General features: G+C 43.1%; 2 protein-coding genes across 4 annotated transcripts; one reads left to right on the top strand and one right to left on the bottom strand.

Annotated features, from left to right (window-relative positions):
• Window positions 1–1140: 1140 nt before the first annotated feature.
• LOC116363542 (uncharacterized) lies at window positions 1141–9368 on the bottom strand. 3 transcript variants are annotated; one of them, XM_031817103.1, is made up of 6 exons: window positions 4623–4782; window positions 4264–4430; window positions 3881–3991; window positions 3569–3721; window positions 2874–3476; window positions 2268–2831 (listed from the first exon to the last, which is right to left on the bottom strand). In XM_031817103.1, exons 1-5 carry the CDS (start codon window positions 4738–4740, stop codon window positions 2877–2879), a joined length of 1149 nt encoding a protein of 382 aa, XP_031672963.1. In that variant the 5' UTR covers window positions 4741–4782; the 3' UTR covers window positions 2268–2831; window positions 2874–2876. The 3 variants fall into 3 exon arrangements, 2 of the variants coding, with proteins under 2 accessions (XP_031672962.1, XP_031672963.1); XR_004207862.1 differs by lacking the exon at window positions 4623–4782 and adding an exon at window positions 8570–9368 and having other exon boundaries at window positions 1141–3476; XM_031817102.1 differs by having other exon boundaries at window positions 1141–3476; window positions 4623–4857.
• LOC109886799 (uncharacterized) lies at window positions 8184–19102 on the top strand. Its single transcript, XM_031817101.1, has 5 exons — window positions 8184–8403; window positions 16868–17034; window positions 17314–17424; window positions 17647–17799; window positions 17892–19102. Exons 1-5 carry the CDS (start codon window positions 8286–8288, stop codon window positions 18522–18524), a joined length of 1182 nt encoding a protein of 393 aa, XP_031672961.1. The 5' UTR covers window positions 8184–8285; the 3' UTR covers window positions 18525–19102.
• The last annotated feature ends 764 nt before the right edge of the window (window positions 19103–19866 follow it).

The raw sequence follows: 19866 nt of genomic DNA, 5'->3' as shown, positions 1-19866 counted from the left end.
CATGTGCCTTTTACTAAGGAGTGGCTTCCATCAGGCCACTACCATAAAGGCCTGATTGGTGGAGTGCTGTAGAGATGGTTGTCATTCCGGAAGGTTCTCTCATCTCCACAGAGGAACTCTATCTAGAGCTCTGTCAGAGTGACCATCAGGTTCTTGATCACCTCCCTGACCAAGGCCGTTCTCCCCCGATTGCTCAGTTTGGCCGGGCGGCCAGCTCTAGCAAGAGTCTTGATGGTTCCAAACTTCTCCATTTAAGAATGATGGAGGCCACTGTTCTTGGGGACCTTCAATGTTTCAGACATGTTTTGGTACCCTTCCTCAGACCCGTGCCTCGACACAATCCTGTCTCGGCGCTCTACGGACAATTCCTTCGACCTCATGGCTTGGCTTTTGCTCTGATATGCACTGTCAACTGTGGGACCTTATATAGACAGGTGTGTGCCTTTCCAAATCATGTCCAATCAATTGAATTTAACACAGGTGCACTCCAACCAAGTTGTAGAACCATCTCAAGGCTGATCAATGGAAACAGGCTGTACCGGAGATCAATTTCAAGGCTCATCACAAAGGGTCTGAAAACCTATGCAAATAAGGTATCAATTTTAGATTTAATTTGTAAAAATAAATTAACAAAAATGTATAACCTGTTTTCGCTTTGTCATTAGGGGGTATGGTGTGTAGATTGACGAACATTTAATTTAATCAATTTTAGAATAAGGCTGTAACATAACAAAATGTGGAAAAAGGGAGGGGTCTGAATGCACCGTATGTTACGTTTGGTATGGCTACTGAAGTCAGGTGGCTGGGTAGGTGTATAACACACAGCCAAAGGTTGCGAGTTTGAATCTCATCACGGACAACTTTAGCATTTTAGCTACTTTGCAACTACTTAGCATGTTAGCTAACCCTTCCCCTAACCTAACCCCTAGCCTGGCTAACATTACCCACCTAGCTTGAATTCGTAACATAGCATATTTTCTGCAAATTCGTAAAATAGAATATTAATTGTACTTCGTAAGATATTATACGGAATGGGTGATGGACATCTCCAGATTAATATATACCATACGAAACATATACTAAAATGGAGTAGCTCAGATTTACGTACAGAATAATACCAAATGCTCTGAGACCAGGTTGCTTATTCAAGGAAAGGGAATATTTAGTTATAAAACAATGCACTCAACCAGATCAACCAATCAGATTGCAAGCTAATCATGTTGGCCCTTACTCAAGAGTTAGTTGTTTTAACCCAAAATAGGTTTACTCCAATATCTACATGCCATTTTATAAAAAACAAATTGATACATCTTGATTTTCAATTTTTGTTTAAAAAAAAATCCACAAGTAAAACGTACACAGCTTCAAAGAAACAGTCATTAATGCATATTTAGAAATGGTCTGATTGAAGATTAAAACGTCAACACTTAAGGTCAACCCTGTTACTTTATTTGGGCACTTCAAAAACAAATTTTATTTGTCACATGCGCCGAATTTAACAGGTGTGTAGATTTACCCGTGAAATTCTTGCTTACAGCCCTTCACAGCGATTCAAAGTAAAAAAAACATGGGGATTGTAACAAGAGGAATAGAATACACAATAATAACACTATATACAGGGAGTACCAGTACCAGATCAATGTGCAGCTATATACAGGGATTACCAGTACCAGGTCAATGTGCAGCTATATACAGGGATTACCAGTACCAGGTCAATGTGCAGCTATATACAGGGATTACCAGTACCAGATCAATGTGCAGCTATATACAGGGAGTACCAGTACCAGATCAATGTGCAGCTATATACAGGGAGTACCAGTACCAGATCAATGTGCAGCTATATACAGGGAGTACCAGTACCAGATCAATGTGCAGCTATATACAGGGAGTACCAGTACCAGATCAATGTGCAGCTATATACAGGAAGTACCAGATCAAGGAGATAAATGTGCAACTATATACAGGGAGTACCAGTACCAGATCAATGTGCAGCTATATACAGGGAGTACCAGTACCAGATCAATGTGCAGCTATATACAGGAAGTACCAGATCAATGTGCAGCTATATACAGGAAGTACCAGTACCAGATCAATGTGCAGCTATATACAGGGAGTACCAGTACCAGATCAATGTGCAGCTATATACAGGGATTACCAGATCAATGTGCAGCTATATACAGGGATTACCAGATCAATGTGCAGCTATATACAGGGATTACCAGATCAATGTGGAGCTATATACAGGGATTACCAGATCAATGTGCAGCTATATACAGGGATTACCAGTACCAGATCAATGTGCGACTATATACAGGAAGTACCAGGTCAAGGAGATAAATGTGCAGAGTAAAGTGACTAGGCATCAGGACAGACCATAATACAATAAAGTGCAGAGTAGCTGCAGATGAGTGGAACAGTGTGTTTATATGCCTCCTAAATGACTTACTATAGTCATGTATTTGTTTTACATCTTGAGATGAGAAAACATGTTTTTATGAAGTTGTTAATGTAACAGTATAACTTTAAATCTAGCTAGCCATTTCACATCCGTTACATTAACATTAGTTGAAATAAAAGTTACACTACCCAAAATATACTTAATTGGTGGCAGAACCCACAGTCATCAGCCCTAGGCTAAATACCAACAACGTATCCACTCAGCCGTACAAACCTAGGCTCAATGCCAAAAAGGTATCCACGCAGCCCTACTACCCTAGGCTAAATACCAACAAGGTATCCACGCAGCCCTACTAACCTAGGCTCAATGCCAACAAGGTATCCACTCAGCCCTACTAACCTAGGCTCAATGCCAACAAGGTATCCACTCAGCCCTACTAACCTAGGCTCAATGCCAACAAGGTATCCACTCAGCCCTACTAACCTAGGCTCAATGCCAACAAGGTATCCACACTCACTATGTCCTCTGTATGCTGTTCTAACCCATCTATGAAAGGGTGTGATGCACTCTTGGTTGGAATGAGGTCCATGTCCATCTCAGATTTTCTCTTCCTTGAAGAAAAGGTCAGTGGAAGGTCTTTATCCTGTGGAACATGGGCCTTCATATCCAGCAACATGCTTCTGAGCTGTGAAGACAGGTCAGTCACGTACTGTTCCTCTTCGAGATGGTAAGTGAGTTCTGTGATCTCTTTAAGATATCCTGCACATTGCCTCCGTAACCGCAACAGCTTCCTAGAGGACCTCTTCTTTCCTCTTCCAGATGGACCTTCGTATGGACGGTCAATATTGGAGTCTCCGGTGGCCCGCTTGGTCTTAAACATGACATTTCTTATGTCACTGTCAGTGGGGTAATAGCGCCTGCGAGTAGGTGGAGGGGGCTGCTCTCCATGGAAAAGCTCTTCCACTACAAAGGTGTTCAGATGACACTTCATTTCAGTCATCTTTCTCACACCAGACAGAGTCAGCTGCTCAATCTTCTCTCTCAGCCTGGCATCTACAGCTTCCCTAACATGAGCTGCCTGTTGGAGAAAGAACACATGGGTTTATCATAAAGGGGTCAGGGGGTAACTTAACCAACAGTCTATTATATAGGTTCTATAGTTATATTTACCTCGCCAACAACTGCATGTGAGCTGTGCTCAGAAAGGGAGGGGAACCTGACGCAGTAGACAACCTCTGCCTTCACGGAGCTGGGTGTTTCACTTAGTGCTGCCTTCAGAGTTTGGGAGGCCTCCTTTTTAGAGCGCACTGTACTTTCCTCAATCTAGACATGAAAAAGGGGTATTTGTTACATATGTACTGGTACTATGTACGGTGTTAGGCTGATTCACAGGTTGTGTTTACATATCCAGCTCAATTCTGATACATTTTTTTAGACAGACCAACAGAAGGCCTAGACCTTGATATAAGTTTTCATATTTACCTTAAAATCAGGAAAGCGAATAATGTGAGCGATGTTTATTATAGCCTTGCAGTCCACCTTTTTGGTATTTTGTACCAGTTTCCGTCTCTTTACAAAGGTATGGTCTTCAAGCTATGGAAGATATAATTATACATTTGACTTTTATAGCATTTTTCTAGACACCCAAAGCTCTTTACAGTGTACAGGGAAACTCACCACCCTAACCCCACCTACATACTCTTGCAATAAGTGCCATGGCCTCTTTAGTGACCACAGCGTTAGGACAACCCTTTAAAGTCCCATCTTATTGAGGAACATTCCACTGTTAGTACTTCAACATTATTCTAATTAAATGTTATATCAAGTGTGTGGTGTAAATAACAGTGATCCGTCTATGAACTTACTTCCTTCTTGTCTCTTTCAGCAGCATATTTCTCTTTGGCTTTTGTTTGTCTGTCTTTGCCCTGGTGGCATTCATACGTCTTTGTGCCAACAACTTGAAACGGAACACCATTGAACGGGATACTTTTACTCTCCCAGCTGAGTTTTTTCCGTGCCAAAGGCTGTGCATCTGTTAAAAAGGTCAACAATATGATATATTACTATTAGAATGATAGGCTTGTGGGGGGAAACTAACAAAGTTGCTCTCTGGTCGAGCGCTTGGAATGGAATCTGTTATGCTAGCTAGCTAACTTAGCATCATTTTAGATGAGAGTAGCAAAAGTTAGCTACTAGTTATGAAATAAAGAAAAAGACAACGTACCCTTTTGTCCAAAACTTTTGTCCTTTCCCAATATTACGAATTTCAGTGACGTTGCCAATTCTTGTTCCCGAATATATTTAGTAATTTCGTCCTCAAACTTGAACTCGAGATATGCCATTTCGAAAATATGGCGTTAGCGAATACGTTCTTCTTCTTTGAGATTGGGTTGGCGGATCGCATTCAACCTTTAGCAGCATACACTGCCACCTACTGTTCTTCTCCGATGAGGTCTACCGCTACCAATAGACTGGAGTAACTCCCTTGTACTTTGCTAAAAAAATAAATAAAATAAAAAATATTTTTAAAAAACTACAATTTCACACTACACTCACAAAATAATAATAAATCCTAATAAATACCATGCTCCACTATTGGAGTGGCAGGGTAGCCTAGTGGTTAGAGCATTGAGCCAGTAACTGAAAGGTTGCTAGGTCAAATCCCTGGGCTGACAAGGTCCAAATCTGTCGTTCTGCCCCTGAACAAGGCAGTTAACCCACTGTTCCTTGGCCGTCATTGAAAATAAGAATTTGTTCTTAACGGACTTGCTGAGTTAAAATAAAAAATATATATATTTAGTCCTACTTCAGGCCAACAGCCTGAAAGGATGGGAGACCACCACTTAACACACCCTGTAATTATTCTGATGTCAAGTCACGCACAGCCAAAGACCTCTGCAGCTGCCACCACAACTTCTATTTTCTGCGACTTTACGTTCCATCTCTGCAGAACAGTTGATAACGATTACTATAAATGCCAAAACTCCAAGTCGGTAGTTTACATACATTAAAACTAATTTTTCAACCACTCCACAAATGTCTTGTTAACAAACTATAGTTTTGGCAAGTCGGTTAGGACATCTATTTTGTGCATGACACAAGACATTTTTCCAACAATTGTTTACAGACAGATTATTTCACTGTATCAAAATTCCAGTGGGTCAGAAGTTTACATACACTAAGTTGACTGTGCCTTTAAACAGCTTGGAAAATTCCAGAAAATTATGTTATGGCTTTAGAAGCTTCTGATAGGCTAATTGACATAGTTTGAGCCAATTGGAGGTGCACCTGTGGATCTATTTCAAGGCCTACTTTCAAACTCATTGCCTCTTTGCTTGACATCATGGGAAAATCAAAAGAAATCAGCCAAGACCTCAGAAAAAAAATTGCAGACCTCCACACGTCTGGTTCATCCTTGGGAGCAATTTCCAAACACCTGAAGGTACCACGTTCATCTGTACAAACAATAGTACGCAAGTATAAATACAATGGGACCACGCAGCCGTCATACCACTCAAGAAGGAGAGGCGTTCTGTCTCCTAGAGATGAACGTACTTTGGTGCAAAAAGTGAAAATCAATCCCAGAACAACAGCAAAGAGGCTTGCAAGCCGAAAAACACCATCCCAACCGTGAAGCACGGGGGTGGCAGCATCATGTTGTGGGGGTGCTTTGCTGCAGGAGGGACTGGTGCACTTCACAAAATAGATGGCATCATGAGGCAGGAAAATGAGGTGGATATATTGAAGCAACGTCTCAAGACATCAGTCACCAAGTTAAAGCTTGGTCGCAAATGGGTCTTCCAAATGGACAACGACCCCAAGCATACTTCCAAAGTTGTGACAAAATGGCTTAAGAACAACAAAGTCAAGGTATTGGAGTGACCATCAAAAAGCCCGGGACCTCAATCCTACAAGAAAATTTGTGGGCAGAACTGAAAAAGCGTGTGCGAGCAAGGAGGCCTACAAACCTGACTCAGTTACACCAGCTCTGTCAGAAGGAATGGGCCAAAATTCACCCAACTTATTGTGGGAAGCTTGTGGAACGCTACCTGAAATGTTTGACCCAAGTTAAACCATTTTAAAGGCAATGCTACCAAATACTATTTGAGTGTATTTAAACTTCTGACCTACTGGGAATGTGATGAAAGAAATAAAAGCTGAAATAAATAATTTTCTACTATTATTCTGACATTTCACATTCTTAAAATGAAGTAGTAATCCTAACTGACCTAAAACAGGGAATTTTTACTAGGATTAAATGTCAGGAATTGTGAAAAACTGAGTTTAAATGTATTTGGCTAAGGTGTATGTAATTCTGACTTCAACTGTATATCACTTGTTGGTTTATCCCTCTGTACTGGTACAGATCTACTATTCACACCACTCCTCTCAGGATCCCTCCCCCTTGACCCATCTTCCTCTACTTTTTTCACTGCCTCAGTGTATGACAACTTCTGCACTACTCTAACCCTGGAAACCTCAACCTGCCTCTCTCGCACGGGACATTTCTAATCCCCATTTCTAATTGTAGCAATGGGCACTGCTACAATTAACATATACCACTACTTTCCCCAATGCTACACATTTCTTTGTCTCATGGCCTTCTGCACACATAGGAACCTCCCTCCTACACACTGCTGCCACATGCCCACAAGCTTGACACCTGAAACAACGTAATGTAACCGGCACAAAAGTTCGTACAGGAAAACATATCCTAACAGCACTTTGTCGGGCAGACTCAACATCAAAACTCAAAAGAACAGACAATGACTCTTCTGTTTCTCCACTCACGCATCAAATGACGAGCGTCACAAACACCGGGAATCTTCCCCTTCAGTTGGTCAGCTTTTACTGCTACCCCAGTAATCACTCCTTTCAATGGCGCCATTTTCTTGAGAGCAAAACAATTCACACCTCTTGTCCCCATTCGTTTAACGTGTAGCGCCTGCTCCCTCTGACCAGCAGAAACACATACAATTACCACTTCTGGTTACCCGCACCCAACTCCATTTTCACCCACCCTGAAACCACAAATGGATCAGCCAAAAGGCAGGCGTCCACTTTTTCCAAAAACTTCACTCCTGCTGTCACAGGCTCATCTTTATCCTGACTCTCGGTGCACGCCTCGGGCTCTGATAACTTCACCACACCGACCACCTCCTTTTTCCCCCACCATTTTTAACTGACTCAAGTTCACCCTCTTCCTCCATCTCTTTCTTAGACCTCCTCTGTCACTCTTTTCCCCCCTCCACTCCTCCTCCATTTCCAAGTCTCCTTATGATAATACTGCACTTCTCCTGACATACATCTTGTTCTTGCCTTGTCAAGGGACACCATTTAACCAGGCTGTCACAATCTCCGTACAATCAGCATAAACCACTTGGCGCCACCTACTGTTCTGGAGTGTGAGGCCAAATGTTGTTATAGTTGTTCTTCTAACAATTGTTCTAGGGGCATGCTGCCACCTACTGTATTGGCTGTGTATCATCCTACTATTATGTAGTTTGAATCAATTACACTTCGATTACAGTTTGAATCAATTACACATCTACACTGTATTTCTGATCAATTTGATGTTATTTTAATGGACAAAAAAAAGTGTTTTTCTTTCAAAAACAAGGACATTTCTCTCTCATATATATATAAATAAATAAATAATACGCCACACAACTGTCTCAGCAATACTGTAATGCATACACAGCGTTAAATCGGAAATTAATGTACTTCTGGTGTTCCAAAACGGGGGAGGGGAAAACTGTTGGTGTGATCGAGGCGTCGTCCTGGTCCGCAAGCGTTCCCGGAAGTATCGCGATGTTGCGTCTCTAGGTTTAGAAACTGTGCTAGTACACTGCTTAATATCTATGGTGGAAAACGCCATATTTTCGAAATGGCATATCTCGAGTTCAAGTTTGAGGACGAAATAACTAAATACATTCGGGAACAAGAATTGGAAACGTCACTGAAATTCATAACATTGAGAAAGGACAAAAGTTTTGGGCAAAAGGGTAAGTTATCTTAAAAAACATAACGTTACATAGCCTAAATAGCTAACATTAGGTAGCTAGTAGCTTACTTTTGCTACTCATCTAAAATGACCTAAAGCTGATGATACACTAGCCCAATAAATTAGACATGTTCATTAATTACTGTTGAAATAACGAAGTTACTTACGTGACGGCTAATGATACACTGGCCATTTCTGGGGGGCAATATTGCTATGCAATGTTGCTGGCAACGGAGTGGGGTTTGCCCGTCTCAGTCAGTCTTTCCATGTTCGGTGTCATCAGCTGAAGCACGGACGATGAACCAGGGATTCTTCCCAGCCGAACAGTTTGGAAAATTCGTGCATATATTATGACATTTAGGCTTTTGGAAATTGTTTCCAAAACGAAGTTAGTTCATCTGTGCTGTTTACAGTATGAGCATAGTGGGCAAAGCCAAGCACAAACTCAATTCGACCCTTGCACTCCTGAACGCAATTTTTTAAAACTTCGGCAAATCTTCAAGTCTATAAAACTTAGCGCACTGTGCTCGTAACATATTGTACTTTTGGTACATTCAAATTGTATTGAGATCAGATGTTTCATCGACGACAAAATTAGCATTATGTCGGCCCAGTTTCCGCTATTTCCATCCGCTCCCACTACCCGCGACTGGATTTTCTCTCACTACCATTCTAAAGGGACGCTTCAGCTTTATAGCCCCTAAGACGTCTCTGGTTTACCCTTTCGGTCTGTTGTTCGGGCACACAACATTTTTTTCTAGAGGCAAGCCGAAGTCTAAGCCACTTCGTCGGTGATTGGTCAACAGTAAGGATTGTACAATAAAGGCTGCATTAAAAACACACTCTCCCCTCAAATTCAGTGGACACTTCTGATGACTTATCATGACGTCTGGCGAGTTTACACTTGCAGGGCGAGGGAGGAAGGAAGGAATTCATTTTAAATGGACCATCCTGGCCCGGAAATTCGTCACTCGTACATCCCGCTGCAATTGTGTTTTCAGCCACTGGTAGCTTGTGGGCGTTTTATATGTTGCTACAGTCAATTATGATCATGTCAAATCAAACTATTTGTCACATGCGCCGAATACAACAAGTGTAGACCTTACCGTGAAATGCTTACTTACAAGCCCTTTAACCAACAGTGCAGTTCAAGAAGAGTTAAGAAAATATTTGCCAAATAAACTAAAGTAAAAATTAACACAGTAACATAACAATAATGAGGCTATATACAGGGGGTACCAGGTAATTTGTAAATGTAGGTAGGGGTGAAGTGACTATGCATAGATAATAAACAGCGAGTAGCAGCGGTGTACAAAACAAATGGAGGGGGTCAATGTAATACTCTGGTGGCCATTTGATGAATTGTTCAGCAGTCTTATGGCTTGTGTTTTCCTCTGACACAGCCTATTATAGAGGCCCTGGATTGCAAGAAGCTTGGGCCCAGTGATGTACTAGGCCATACGCACTACCCTCTGTAGCGCCTTATGGCCAGATGCTGAGCAGTTTCCATACCAAGCGGTGATGCAACCGGTCAGGATGCTCTCGATGGTGCAGCTGTAGAACTTTTTGAGGATCTGGGGATCCATGAAAAATCGTTTCAGTCTCCTGAAGGGGAAAAGGTTTTGTCGTGCCCTCTTCACGACTGTCTTGGTATGTTTGGCCGATTATGATTTTTCAACACCGATACCGATACCGATTTATTGGAGGACCAAAAAAAGCCGATACCGATTAATCGGACAATTTAAATTTGAATTTAAATTTTATTTGTAATAATGACAATTACAACAATACTGAATGAACACTTAATTTAACTTAATATAATGCACCAATAAAAATCTATTTAGCCTCAAATAAATAATGATACATGTTCCATTTGGTTTAAATAATGCAAAAACAAAGTGTTGGAGAAGTAAAAGTGCAATATGTGTCATGTAAAAAAGCTAACGTTTGAGTTCCTGGCTCAGAACATGAGATCATATGAAAGTTGGTGGTTCCTTTTAACATGAGACTTCAATATTCCAAGGTAAGAGGTTTTAGGTTGTAATTAATATAGTATTTATAGGACTATTTATCTCTATACCATTTGTATTTCATATACCTTTGACTATTGGATGTTCTTATAGGCACTATAGTATTTCCAGTGTAACAGTATAGCTTCCGTCTCTCTCCTCGCCCCTACCTGGGCTCGAACCAGGAACACATCGACAACGGCCACACTCGAAGCATCGTTACCCATCGCTCCACAAAAGCCGCGGCCCTTGCAGAGCAAGGGGAATAACTACTCCAAGTCTCAGAGCGAGTGACGTTTGAAACGCTATTAGCGCACACCCAGCTAACTAGCTAGCCATTTCACATCGGTTACACCAGCCATTAAGCTGATAGGCTTGAAGTCATAAACAGCGCTGTGCTTGCGACGAGCTGCTGGCAAAATGCACAAAAGTGCTGTTTGAATGAATGCTTACGAGCCTGCTGCTGCCTACCATCGCTCAGTCAGACTGCCTTTGGTCATTAATATGGTCTAATCCGGAAACTATCATTTCGAAAACAAAACGTTTATTACTTCAGTGAAATACGGAACCGTTCGGTATTTTATCTAACGGGTGGCATCCCTAAGTCTAAATATTCTTGTTACATTGTACAAATTACGTACAATTCTGGCAAATTAGTTCGCAATGAGCCAGGCGGCCCAAACTGTTGCAATATAACCTGACTCTGCGTGCAATGAACGCAAGAGAAATGACACAATTTCACCTGGTTAATATTGCCTGCAAACCTGGATATCTTTTAGCTAAATATGCAGGTTTAAAAATATATACTTCTGTGTATTGATTTTAAGAAAGGCATTGGTGTTTATGGTTAGGTACAGTCATCCAACGATTGTGCTTTTTCCGCTTTTGTTAAATCATCCCCCAGCGTTGCATCGATTATATGCAACTCAGGACACTCTAGATAAACTAGTAATATCATCAACCATGTGTAGTTAACTAGTGATTATGATTGATTATTTTTTTACAAGATAAGTTTAATGCTAGCTAGCAACTTACCTTGGCTTCTTCTGCATTCGCGTAACGGGCAGGCTCCTCGTGGAGTGCAATGAGGCAGGTGGTTAGAGCGTTGGACTAGTTAACTGTAAGGTTGCAAGATTGGATCCCCCGAGCTGACAAGGCGAAAATCTGTCATTCTGCCCCTGAACAAGGCAGTTAACCCACTGTTCCTAGGCCGTCATTGAAAATAAGAATGTGTTCTTAACTGACTTGCCTAGTTAAATAAAGGTCAAATAAAAAAAATAAAAACGTCAAAGCCCAAAAATACAAATTTACGATTGTTATGAAAACTTGAAATCGGCCATTCCGATTAATCGGTCAACCTCTAGTCTGGCCCATGATAGATCATTGGAGATGTGGACACCAAGGAACCTGATACTTTCGATCCATTAGAGCCCCATTGATGTTAATGAGGGCTTGTTCGGCAAGCCTTTCCTGTATTCCATGATCAGCTCCTTTGTCTTGCTCACATTGAAGGGGAGGTTGCTGTCCTGGCACCACAATGCCAGTTCTCTGACCTCCCTATATGTTGTCTCATCGTTGTCGGTGATCAGGCCTACCACTGTTGTTTCGTCAGCAAACTTAATGATGGTGTTGGAGTCGTGTTTGGCCATGCAGTCGTGGGTTAACAGGGAGTACAGGAGGGGACTAAGTACACACCCCTGAGGGGCCCTAGTGTTGAGGATCAGCGTGGCAGACATGTTGTTGCCTACCTTTACCACCTGGAGGCAGCCCGTCAGGAAGTCCAGGATCCAGTTGCAGAGGGAGGTGTTGTCCCAGGGTCCTTAGCTTAGTGATGAGCTTCGTGAGCACTATGGTGTTGAACGCTGAGCTGTAGTCAATGAATAGCATTCTCACATAGGTGTTCCTTTTGTCCAGGTGAGAAAGGGCAGTGTGGAGTGCGGTTGAGATTGCATCATCTGTGGATTTGTTGGAGCGGTATACAAATTGGAGTGGGTCAAGGGTATCCGAGAGGATGCTGTTGATATGATAATCAGACTTTCAAAGCCAGTTCATGGCTACCGACGTGAGTGCTATGGGGCTGTAATCATTTAGGCATGTCATCTTCGCATCCTGGGCACAAGGACTATGGTGGTCTGCTTGAAACATGTAGGTATTACATGTTACAGGTATGACTGTCAGGGAGAGGTTAAAAATGTCAGTGAACACACTTGCCAGTTGGTCCGCGCATGCTTTGAGTACACGTTCTGGGAATCCATCTGGTCTTTGTGAATGTTGACCCGTTTAAAGGTCTTGCTCACATCGGCTACTGAGAGTGTTATCACAGTCATCCAGAACAACTGGTGCTCTCGTGCATGCTTCAGTGTTGCTTGCCTCGAAGTGACAGAAAAGGCATTTAGCTCGTCTTCAATCTTAATCCTATATTGTTGATTTGCTTGTTTGATGGTTCGTCTGAGAGCATAGCGGGATTTCTTATAGGCGTCCGGATTAGTGTCCCGCTCCTTGAAAGCGGCAGCTCTAGCCTTTAGCTCGATGAGGATGTTGCCTGTAATCCATGGCTTCTGGTTGGGTTATGTACGTACAGTTACTGTGGGGGCAACATCGTCGATGCACTTATTGATGAAGCCGATGACTGAGGTGCTATACTCCTCAATGCCATTGGATGAATCCCAGAACGCATTCCAGTCTGTGCTAGCAAAACAGTCCTGTAGCGTTGCATCCGCGTCATCTGATCACTTCCATATTGAGTGAGTCACTGGTACTTCCTGCTTTAGTTTTTGCTTGTAAGCAGGAATCAGGAGGATTTAATTATTAGTCAGATTTTCCAAATGGAGGGCGGGGGAGAGCTTTGTATGCATCTCTGTGTGTGGAGTAAAGGTGGTCTAGTGTTTTTTTTCCTCTGGTTGCACATGTGACATGCTGGTAAAAATTTGGTCAAACTGATTTAAGTTTGCCTGCATTAAAGCCCCCGGCCACAAGGAACGCCACTCCATGGTGAGCATTTTCTTGTTTGCTTATGGCCTTATAGAGTTGGTTGAGTGCGGTCTTAGTGCCAGCATTGGTCTGTGGTGGTAAATAGACGGCTACGAATAATATAGATAGTGTGGTCTACAGTTTATCATAAGGTACTCTACTGCAGGCGAGCAATACCTCTTTAATATTAGACATCGCACACCAGCTGTTATTGACAAAAAGACACAACCCCACCCCTCGTCTTACGAGACGTAGCTTCTCTGTTCTGCCGGCGCATTGAAAATCCCTCTATATTATCCGTGTCGTCATTCAGCCACAACTTGGTGAAACATAATGTATTACAGTTCTTAATGTCCGGTTGGTAGGATAATTGTAATCGTAGGTGATCGATTTTATTTTCCAATATGCGTGTTAGCAAGTAGAATTGATGGCAGTGGGAGTTTACTCGCTGGCCTATGGATTCTCAAAAGGCAGCCCAATCCGCGTCCTCTTTTCCTTTTGGGGGGATTTGGGCCTGTTCCCGGGAGAGCAGTATATCTTTCTCGTTGGACTCGTTAAAGGAGAAATCTTCTTCCAGTTCGTGGTGAGTAATCCCAGTTCTGATGTCCAGAAGTTATTTTCGGTAGCAGCAACATTATGTTCAAAATAAGTAAAAAAAAAAAAAGTTTAACAATTGCACAAAAAATATAACAAAATAGCACTATTTTGCACAGTATTCTACAAGAGCACAGACCCAAGAGCACAGACCCAAGAGCACAGACCCAAGAGCACAGACCCAAGAGCACAGACCCAAGAGCACAGACCCAAGAGCACAGACCCAAGAGCACAGACCCAAGAGCACAGACCCAAGGGCACAGACCCAAGAGCACAGACCCAAGAGCACAGACCCAAGAGCACAGACCCAAGGGCACAGACCCAAGAGCACAGACCCAAGAGCACAGACCCAAGAGCACAGACCCAAGAGCACAGACCCAAGAGCACAGACCCAAGAGCACAGACCCAAGAGCACAGACCCAAGAGCACAGACCCAAGAGCACAGACCCAAGAGCACAGACCCAAGAGCACAGACCCAAGAGCACAGACCCAAGAGCACAGACCCAAGAGCACAGACCCAAGAGCACAGACCCAAGAGCACAGACCCAAGAGCACAGACCCAAGAGCACAGACCCAAGAGCACAGACCCAAGAGCACAGACCCAAGAGCACAGACCCAAGAGCACAGACCCAAGAGCACAGACCCAAGAGCACAGACCCAAGAGCACAGACCCAAGGGACAACGGACACATCGGTCTCTACATTGCAGATGAGCTGAAGGCAGTCATCAATGACCTTGGACCACAGACGGCACCGGTGACAGACAATGCTGCGAACATGAAGGCGGCTTGGTCTAAAGTGGCTGTGCTGGCGGCTTGGTCACTCATTGGCTGTGTTGCTCATGCATTGAATCTGCTCCTCAAGGACATCATGGCACTGAAAACAATGAGAGCCAAGGAAATGATTTGGTATGTGAAGGGTCATCAAGTTATAGCAGCAATCTACCTCACCAAGCAATGTGAGAAGAATAAGAGCACCGCATTGAAGCTGCCCAGCAACACCCGTTGGGCTGGTTTTGTCATCATGTTTGACGGTTTCCTGGAGGGGAAGGAGTCTCTCCAAGAAATGGCCATATCACAGTCTGCCGATATGGACAGTCCCATCAAGAGGATCCTCCTGAATGATGTATTTTGGGAGAGTGGTAAGCCGCACAAAACCCCTGAAACCTATAGCGGTAACCATAGGATGGCATTGTCTCCCTCAATCCGTGCAGTCTGATGTTCAGACTCTGCTTGCAGATGTAAGAGAAGAAATCCATACTGCCCTGCCCACTTCACTGTTGCTCCAAGCAGAGGAAACTTCAGTTCTGAAATACATCAAAAAGCATGAAGACTTCTGCCTGATGCCCAAACACGCCGCAGCGTACATGTTGGACCCCAAGTATGCTGGCAAGAGCATCTTGTCTGGTGCAGAGATCAACAAGGCCTATAGCATCATCACTACCGTGTCTCGCCACCTTGGCCTGGATGAGGGCAAGGTTCTTGGCAGTCTGGGGAAGTACACTTCCAAGCAAGGGCTTTGGGATGGAGATGCAATATGGCAGTCGTGCCAACACATCTCATCAGCCACCTGGTGGAAGGGACTTTGTGGATCTGATGCTCCTGTTGCCTGCCTCCTGTTTCCCCTGTTGCCTCCATCATCCTCCAAATCCCACCAACATCAGCCGCCTCAGAGTGCAGTTGGTCCTTGTTTGGGAACACACACACCAAAGCACGCAACAGGCTGACCAATACGAGGGTTGAAAAATTGGTGGCCATCCGGACAAATCTGAGACTTTTTGAGCCTGACAACGAGCCATCCTCAACAAGGTTGGAAAGTGATAGTGAAGATGAGGCCTCAGAGTCTGATGGTCAAGAGGTGGATATTGAGGAGGTCCAGGGAGAAGACATGGAAGCCTGAGAGGAAGACAACCAAAGCTTTAGTTTCTAGACTATCATTTTACAGATGTATGTTGAAAACGTTTCTGGGAGATGCGATGGATCATTGGGGATCATTCAATATCCCTTTCTTTTGTTGTTCAGTGAAATCATCCCATGTGAAGAGTCAACTCATTTAATTAAAGTTCAATTTGTAACTAAATTGTTTTTTCATATTTCTATTAGAAGGATTTAATCATTTGCAATTATATCTACTTATGAGGTAAAAGATTTATGTTTCTGTCTCCATATGATATGGTAAATACATCCAATGCAAAACACATCTACATTTAAACGGTATTAATATTCATTTGCATATAATCCCCACGGAAAGTTTCCACTCCTAAATATTCCCCTAAATACTTCCATGCACAAAGAGGTCCATACAGAAATGGTTTTTTGAGATCTGTGTGGAAGAACTTCACTGGCCTGCACGGAGCCCTGACCTCAACCCCATCGAACATCTTTGGGATGTATTGGAATGCCGACTGCAACCCAGGCCTAATCGCCCAACATCAGAGCCCGACCTCACTAATGCTCTTGTGTCTGAATGGAAGAAAGTCCCCTCAGTAATGTTCCAACATCTAGTGGAAAGCCTTCCCAGAAGAGTGGAGGCTGCTCTAGCAGGAAAAGGGGGACCAAGTCCATATTAATACCCATTATTTTTGGAATGAGATGTTCGACGAGCAGGTGTCCACATTTTTTTTTTATCGTGTAGTGTATAAGGTCCTTTGACCTTAATTAAAGAGTAATGGTAGACTCACCTACACTCCTTAAGAGTACATTGGTTGCAGCAACCAATGCTGCCATGGCAACGATGCTCAACTTTATTGCCTCAATTGCTATTGCATCATCAGCATAGAGGGATCCATTTTCAAGAACAGATGAGTTATTTGACAGAGAGCAACTTTGTTAGTTTCCCCCGACAAGCCTATCATTCTAATAGTAATATATCATATTGTTGACCTTTTTAACAGATGCACAGCCTTTGGCACGGAAAAAACTCAGCTGGGAGAGTAAAAGTATCCCGTTCAATGGTGTTCCGTTTCAAGTTGTTGGCACAAAGACGTATGAATGCCACCAGGGCAAAGACAGACAGACAAAAGCCAAAGAGAGATATGCTGCTGAAAGAGACAAGAAGGAAGTAAGTTCATAGACGGATCACTGTCATTTACACCACACACTTGATATAACATTTAGTTAGAATCATGTTGAAGTACTAACTCAACCCAATTGAGATAGTTGGCGATGAGTTGGACCGCAGAGTGAAAGAAATATGTTATATCATAGGTTTGATGTAGAAAATAGTACAAATTGAATGAGTAGCTGTGTCCAAACTTTAAACTGGTACTGCCAGTCAATTTATTAATTATTATTAAATGTTTTGCTATAAAAGTCAAATGAATTATTATATCTTCCGTAGCTTGAAGACCATACCTTTCTACAGAAACGGAAACTGGTACAAAATACCAAAAAAGTGGACTGCAAGGCTATAATAAACATCGCCCACATTATTCGCTTTCCTGATTTTAAGGTAAATATGAAAAGGTTTTAAGGTCTACGCCTACAGTTGGTCAAAGTCTAAGGCCGTGTGTACACAGGCAGTCCAATTATGGGCAAAAGAGCTGATCTGATTGGTGAAAAGATCAATTAGTGGGGGGAAAAAAAGATCAGAATTGGACTGTCTGTGTGAATCAGCCTAACACTGTACATAGTACCAGTACATATGTAACAAATACCCCTTTTTCATGTCTAGATTGAGGAAAGTACAGTGTGCTCTAAAAAGGAGGCCTCCCAAACTCTGAAGGCAGCACTAAGTGAAACACCCAGCTCCGTGAAGGCAGAGGTTGTCTACTGCGTCAGGTTCCCCTCCCTCTCTGAGCACAGCTCACATGCAGTTGTTGGCGAGGTAAATATAACTACAGAACCTATATAATAGACTGTTGGTTAAGTTACCCCCTGACCCCTTTATGATAAACCCATGTGTTCTTTCTCCAACAGGCAGCTCATGTTAGGGAAGCTGTAGATGCCAGGCTGAGAGAGAAGATTGAGCAGCTGACTCTGTCTGGTGTGAGAAAGATGACTGAAATGAAGTGTCATCTGAACACCTTTGTAGTGGAAGAGCTTTTCCACGGAGAGCAGCCCCCTCCACCTACTCGCAGGCGCTATTACCCCACTGACAGTGACATAAGAAATGTCATGTTTAAGACCAAGCGGGCCACCGGAGACTCCAACATTGACCGTCCATACGAAGGTCCACCTGGAAGAGGAAAGAAGAGGTCCTCTAGGAAGCTGTTGCGGTTACGGAGGCAATGTGCAGGATATCTTAAAGAGATCACAGAACTCACTTATCATCTCGAAGAGGAACAGTACGTGACTGACCTGTCTTCACAGCTCAGAAGCGTGTTGCAGGATATGAAGGCCCATGTTCCACAGGATAAAGATCTTCCACTGACCTTTTCTCCAAGGAAGAGAAAAGCTGAGATGGACATGGACCTCATTCCAACCAAGAGTGCATCACACCCTTTCATAGATGGGTTAGAACAGCATACAGAGGACATAGTGAGTGTGGATACCTTGTTGGCATTGAGCCTAGGGCTGAGGACCGAGTGTGTGGGTCCTTCCACAAATTGAGTATATTTTGGGTAGTGTAACTTTGATTTCAACTAATATTAGCATTCTGTCAACACAACTTGATAAGGGGAGGGGGGGGTCAAGAGGGGGATGCATTCTTAGTGCAGGTTAGTTTTGAATGTTGTTCCGGAGGCAGCGCTGCGGAGTGCTCACTAGCTGGCACAGTCATAAAAGCTGATTTTAAACCTAATTGTTAACCACACTGCTAACCCTCATTTCTAACCTTAAATTTGCTTTTTGATCTTAACTTGTGTTTGTATGATTTCTGACAACATACAGTGTGTTCGGAAAGTTCAGACACCTTCCCCTTTTTTTCCACATTTTGTTACATTACAACCTCATTCTAAAATGGATTTATTTGTTATTTTCCTCATTAATCTATGCACAATACCCCATGACGACATCACAATACCCCATGACGACATCACAATACCCCATGACGACATCACAATACCCCATGACGACATCACAATACCCCATGATGACATCACAATACCCCATGATGACTAAGCAAAAACAGGTCTAGAAATGTTAGCAATTATTTTAATTTTGTTAATAAAAATGGAATATTACATTTACATAAGTATTCAGACCCTTTACTCAGTACTTTGTTGAAGCACCTTTGGCAGCGATTACAGCAGACTTCTTGGGTATGACGTTACAAGCTTGGCACACCTGTATTTTGGCAGTTTCTCCCATTCTGCTCAGCAGATCCTGTCAAGCTCTGTCAGGTTTGATGGGGAGCGTCGCTGCACAGCTATTTTCAGGTATCTCCAGAGATGTTCGACCGGATTCAAGTCCGGGCTCTGGCTGGACCACTCAAGAACATTCAGAGACTTGTCCCGAAGCCACTCCTATGTTGTCTTGGCTGTGTGCTTCGGGTCGTTCTCCTGTTGGAAGGTGAACCTTCGCTCCAGTCTGAGAACCTGCTCTAGAGTGCTCAGGACTTCATCAAGGATCAAATCAAATGTATTTATATAGCCCTTCCTACATCAGCTGATATCTCAAAGTGCTGTACAGAAACCCAGCCTAACACCCCAAACAGCAAGCAATGCAGGTGTTGAAGCACGTTGGCTAGGAAAAACTCCCTAGAAAGGATCTCTCTGTACTTCGCTCAGTTCATCTTTCCCTTGATCCTGACTAGTCTCCTAGTCCCTGCCGCTGAAAAACATCCCCACAGCACGATGGTGCCACCACCATGCTTCACTGTAGGGATGGTGCCACCACCATGCTTCACTGTAGGGATGGTGCCACCACCATGCTTCACTGTAGGGATGGTGCCACCACCATGCTTCACCGTAGGGAGTGTTCCAGGTTTCTTCCAGGTGTGGTGCTTGGCATT

Source organism: Oncorhynchus kisutch, unplaced genomic scaffold (assembly GCF_002021735.2).
Source record: "Oncorhynchus kisutch isolate 150728-3 unplaced genomic scaffold, Okis_V2 scaffold932, whole genome shotgun sequence".
Lineage (NCBI taxonomy): Eukaryota > Metazoa > Chordata > Actinopteri > Salmoniformes > Salmonidae > Oncorhynchus > Oncorhynchus kisutch.
Note: the sequence above shows the minus strand (reverse complement) of the source record. Positions and strands in the feature narration are given on the sequence as shown.

What these genes read in the sequence shown, in the direction of transcription:
- LOC109886799 (XM_031817101.1), top strand. Translation starts at nt 8,286, where the DNA reads ATGGCATATCTCGAGTTCAAGTTTGAGGACGAAATAACTAAATACATT. An exon ending in CAAAAGTTTTGGGCAAAAGG is followed by an intron (nt 8,404 to 16,867) that starts GTAAGTTATCTT and finishes CCTTTTTAACAG; the next exon opens with ATGCACAGCCTTTGGCACGG. An exon ending in CACATGCAGTTGTTGGCGAG is followed by an intron (nt 17,800 to 17,891) that starts GTAAATATAACT and finishes TTTCTCCAACAG; the next exon opens with GCAGCTCATGTTAGGGAAGC.
- LOC116363542 (XM_031817102.1), bottom strand. Translation starts at nt 4,740, where the DNA reads ATGGCATATCTCGAGTTCAAGTTTGAGGACGAAATTACTAAATATATT. An exon ending in CAAAAGTTTTGGACAAAAGG is followed by an intron (nt 4,431 to 4,622) that starts GTACGTTGTCTT and finishes CCTTTTTAACAG; the next exon opens with ATGCACAGCCTTTGGCACGG. An exon ending in TTCGCTTTCCTGATTTTAAG is followed by an intron (nt 3,722 to 3,880) that starts GTAAATATGAAA and finishes TTTCATGTCTAG; the next exon opens with ATTGAGGAAAGTACAGTGCG.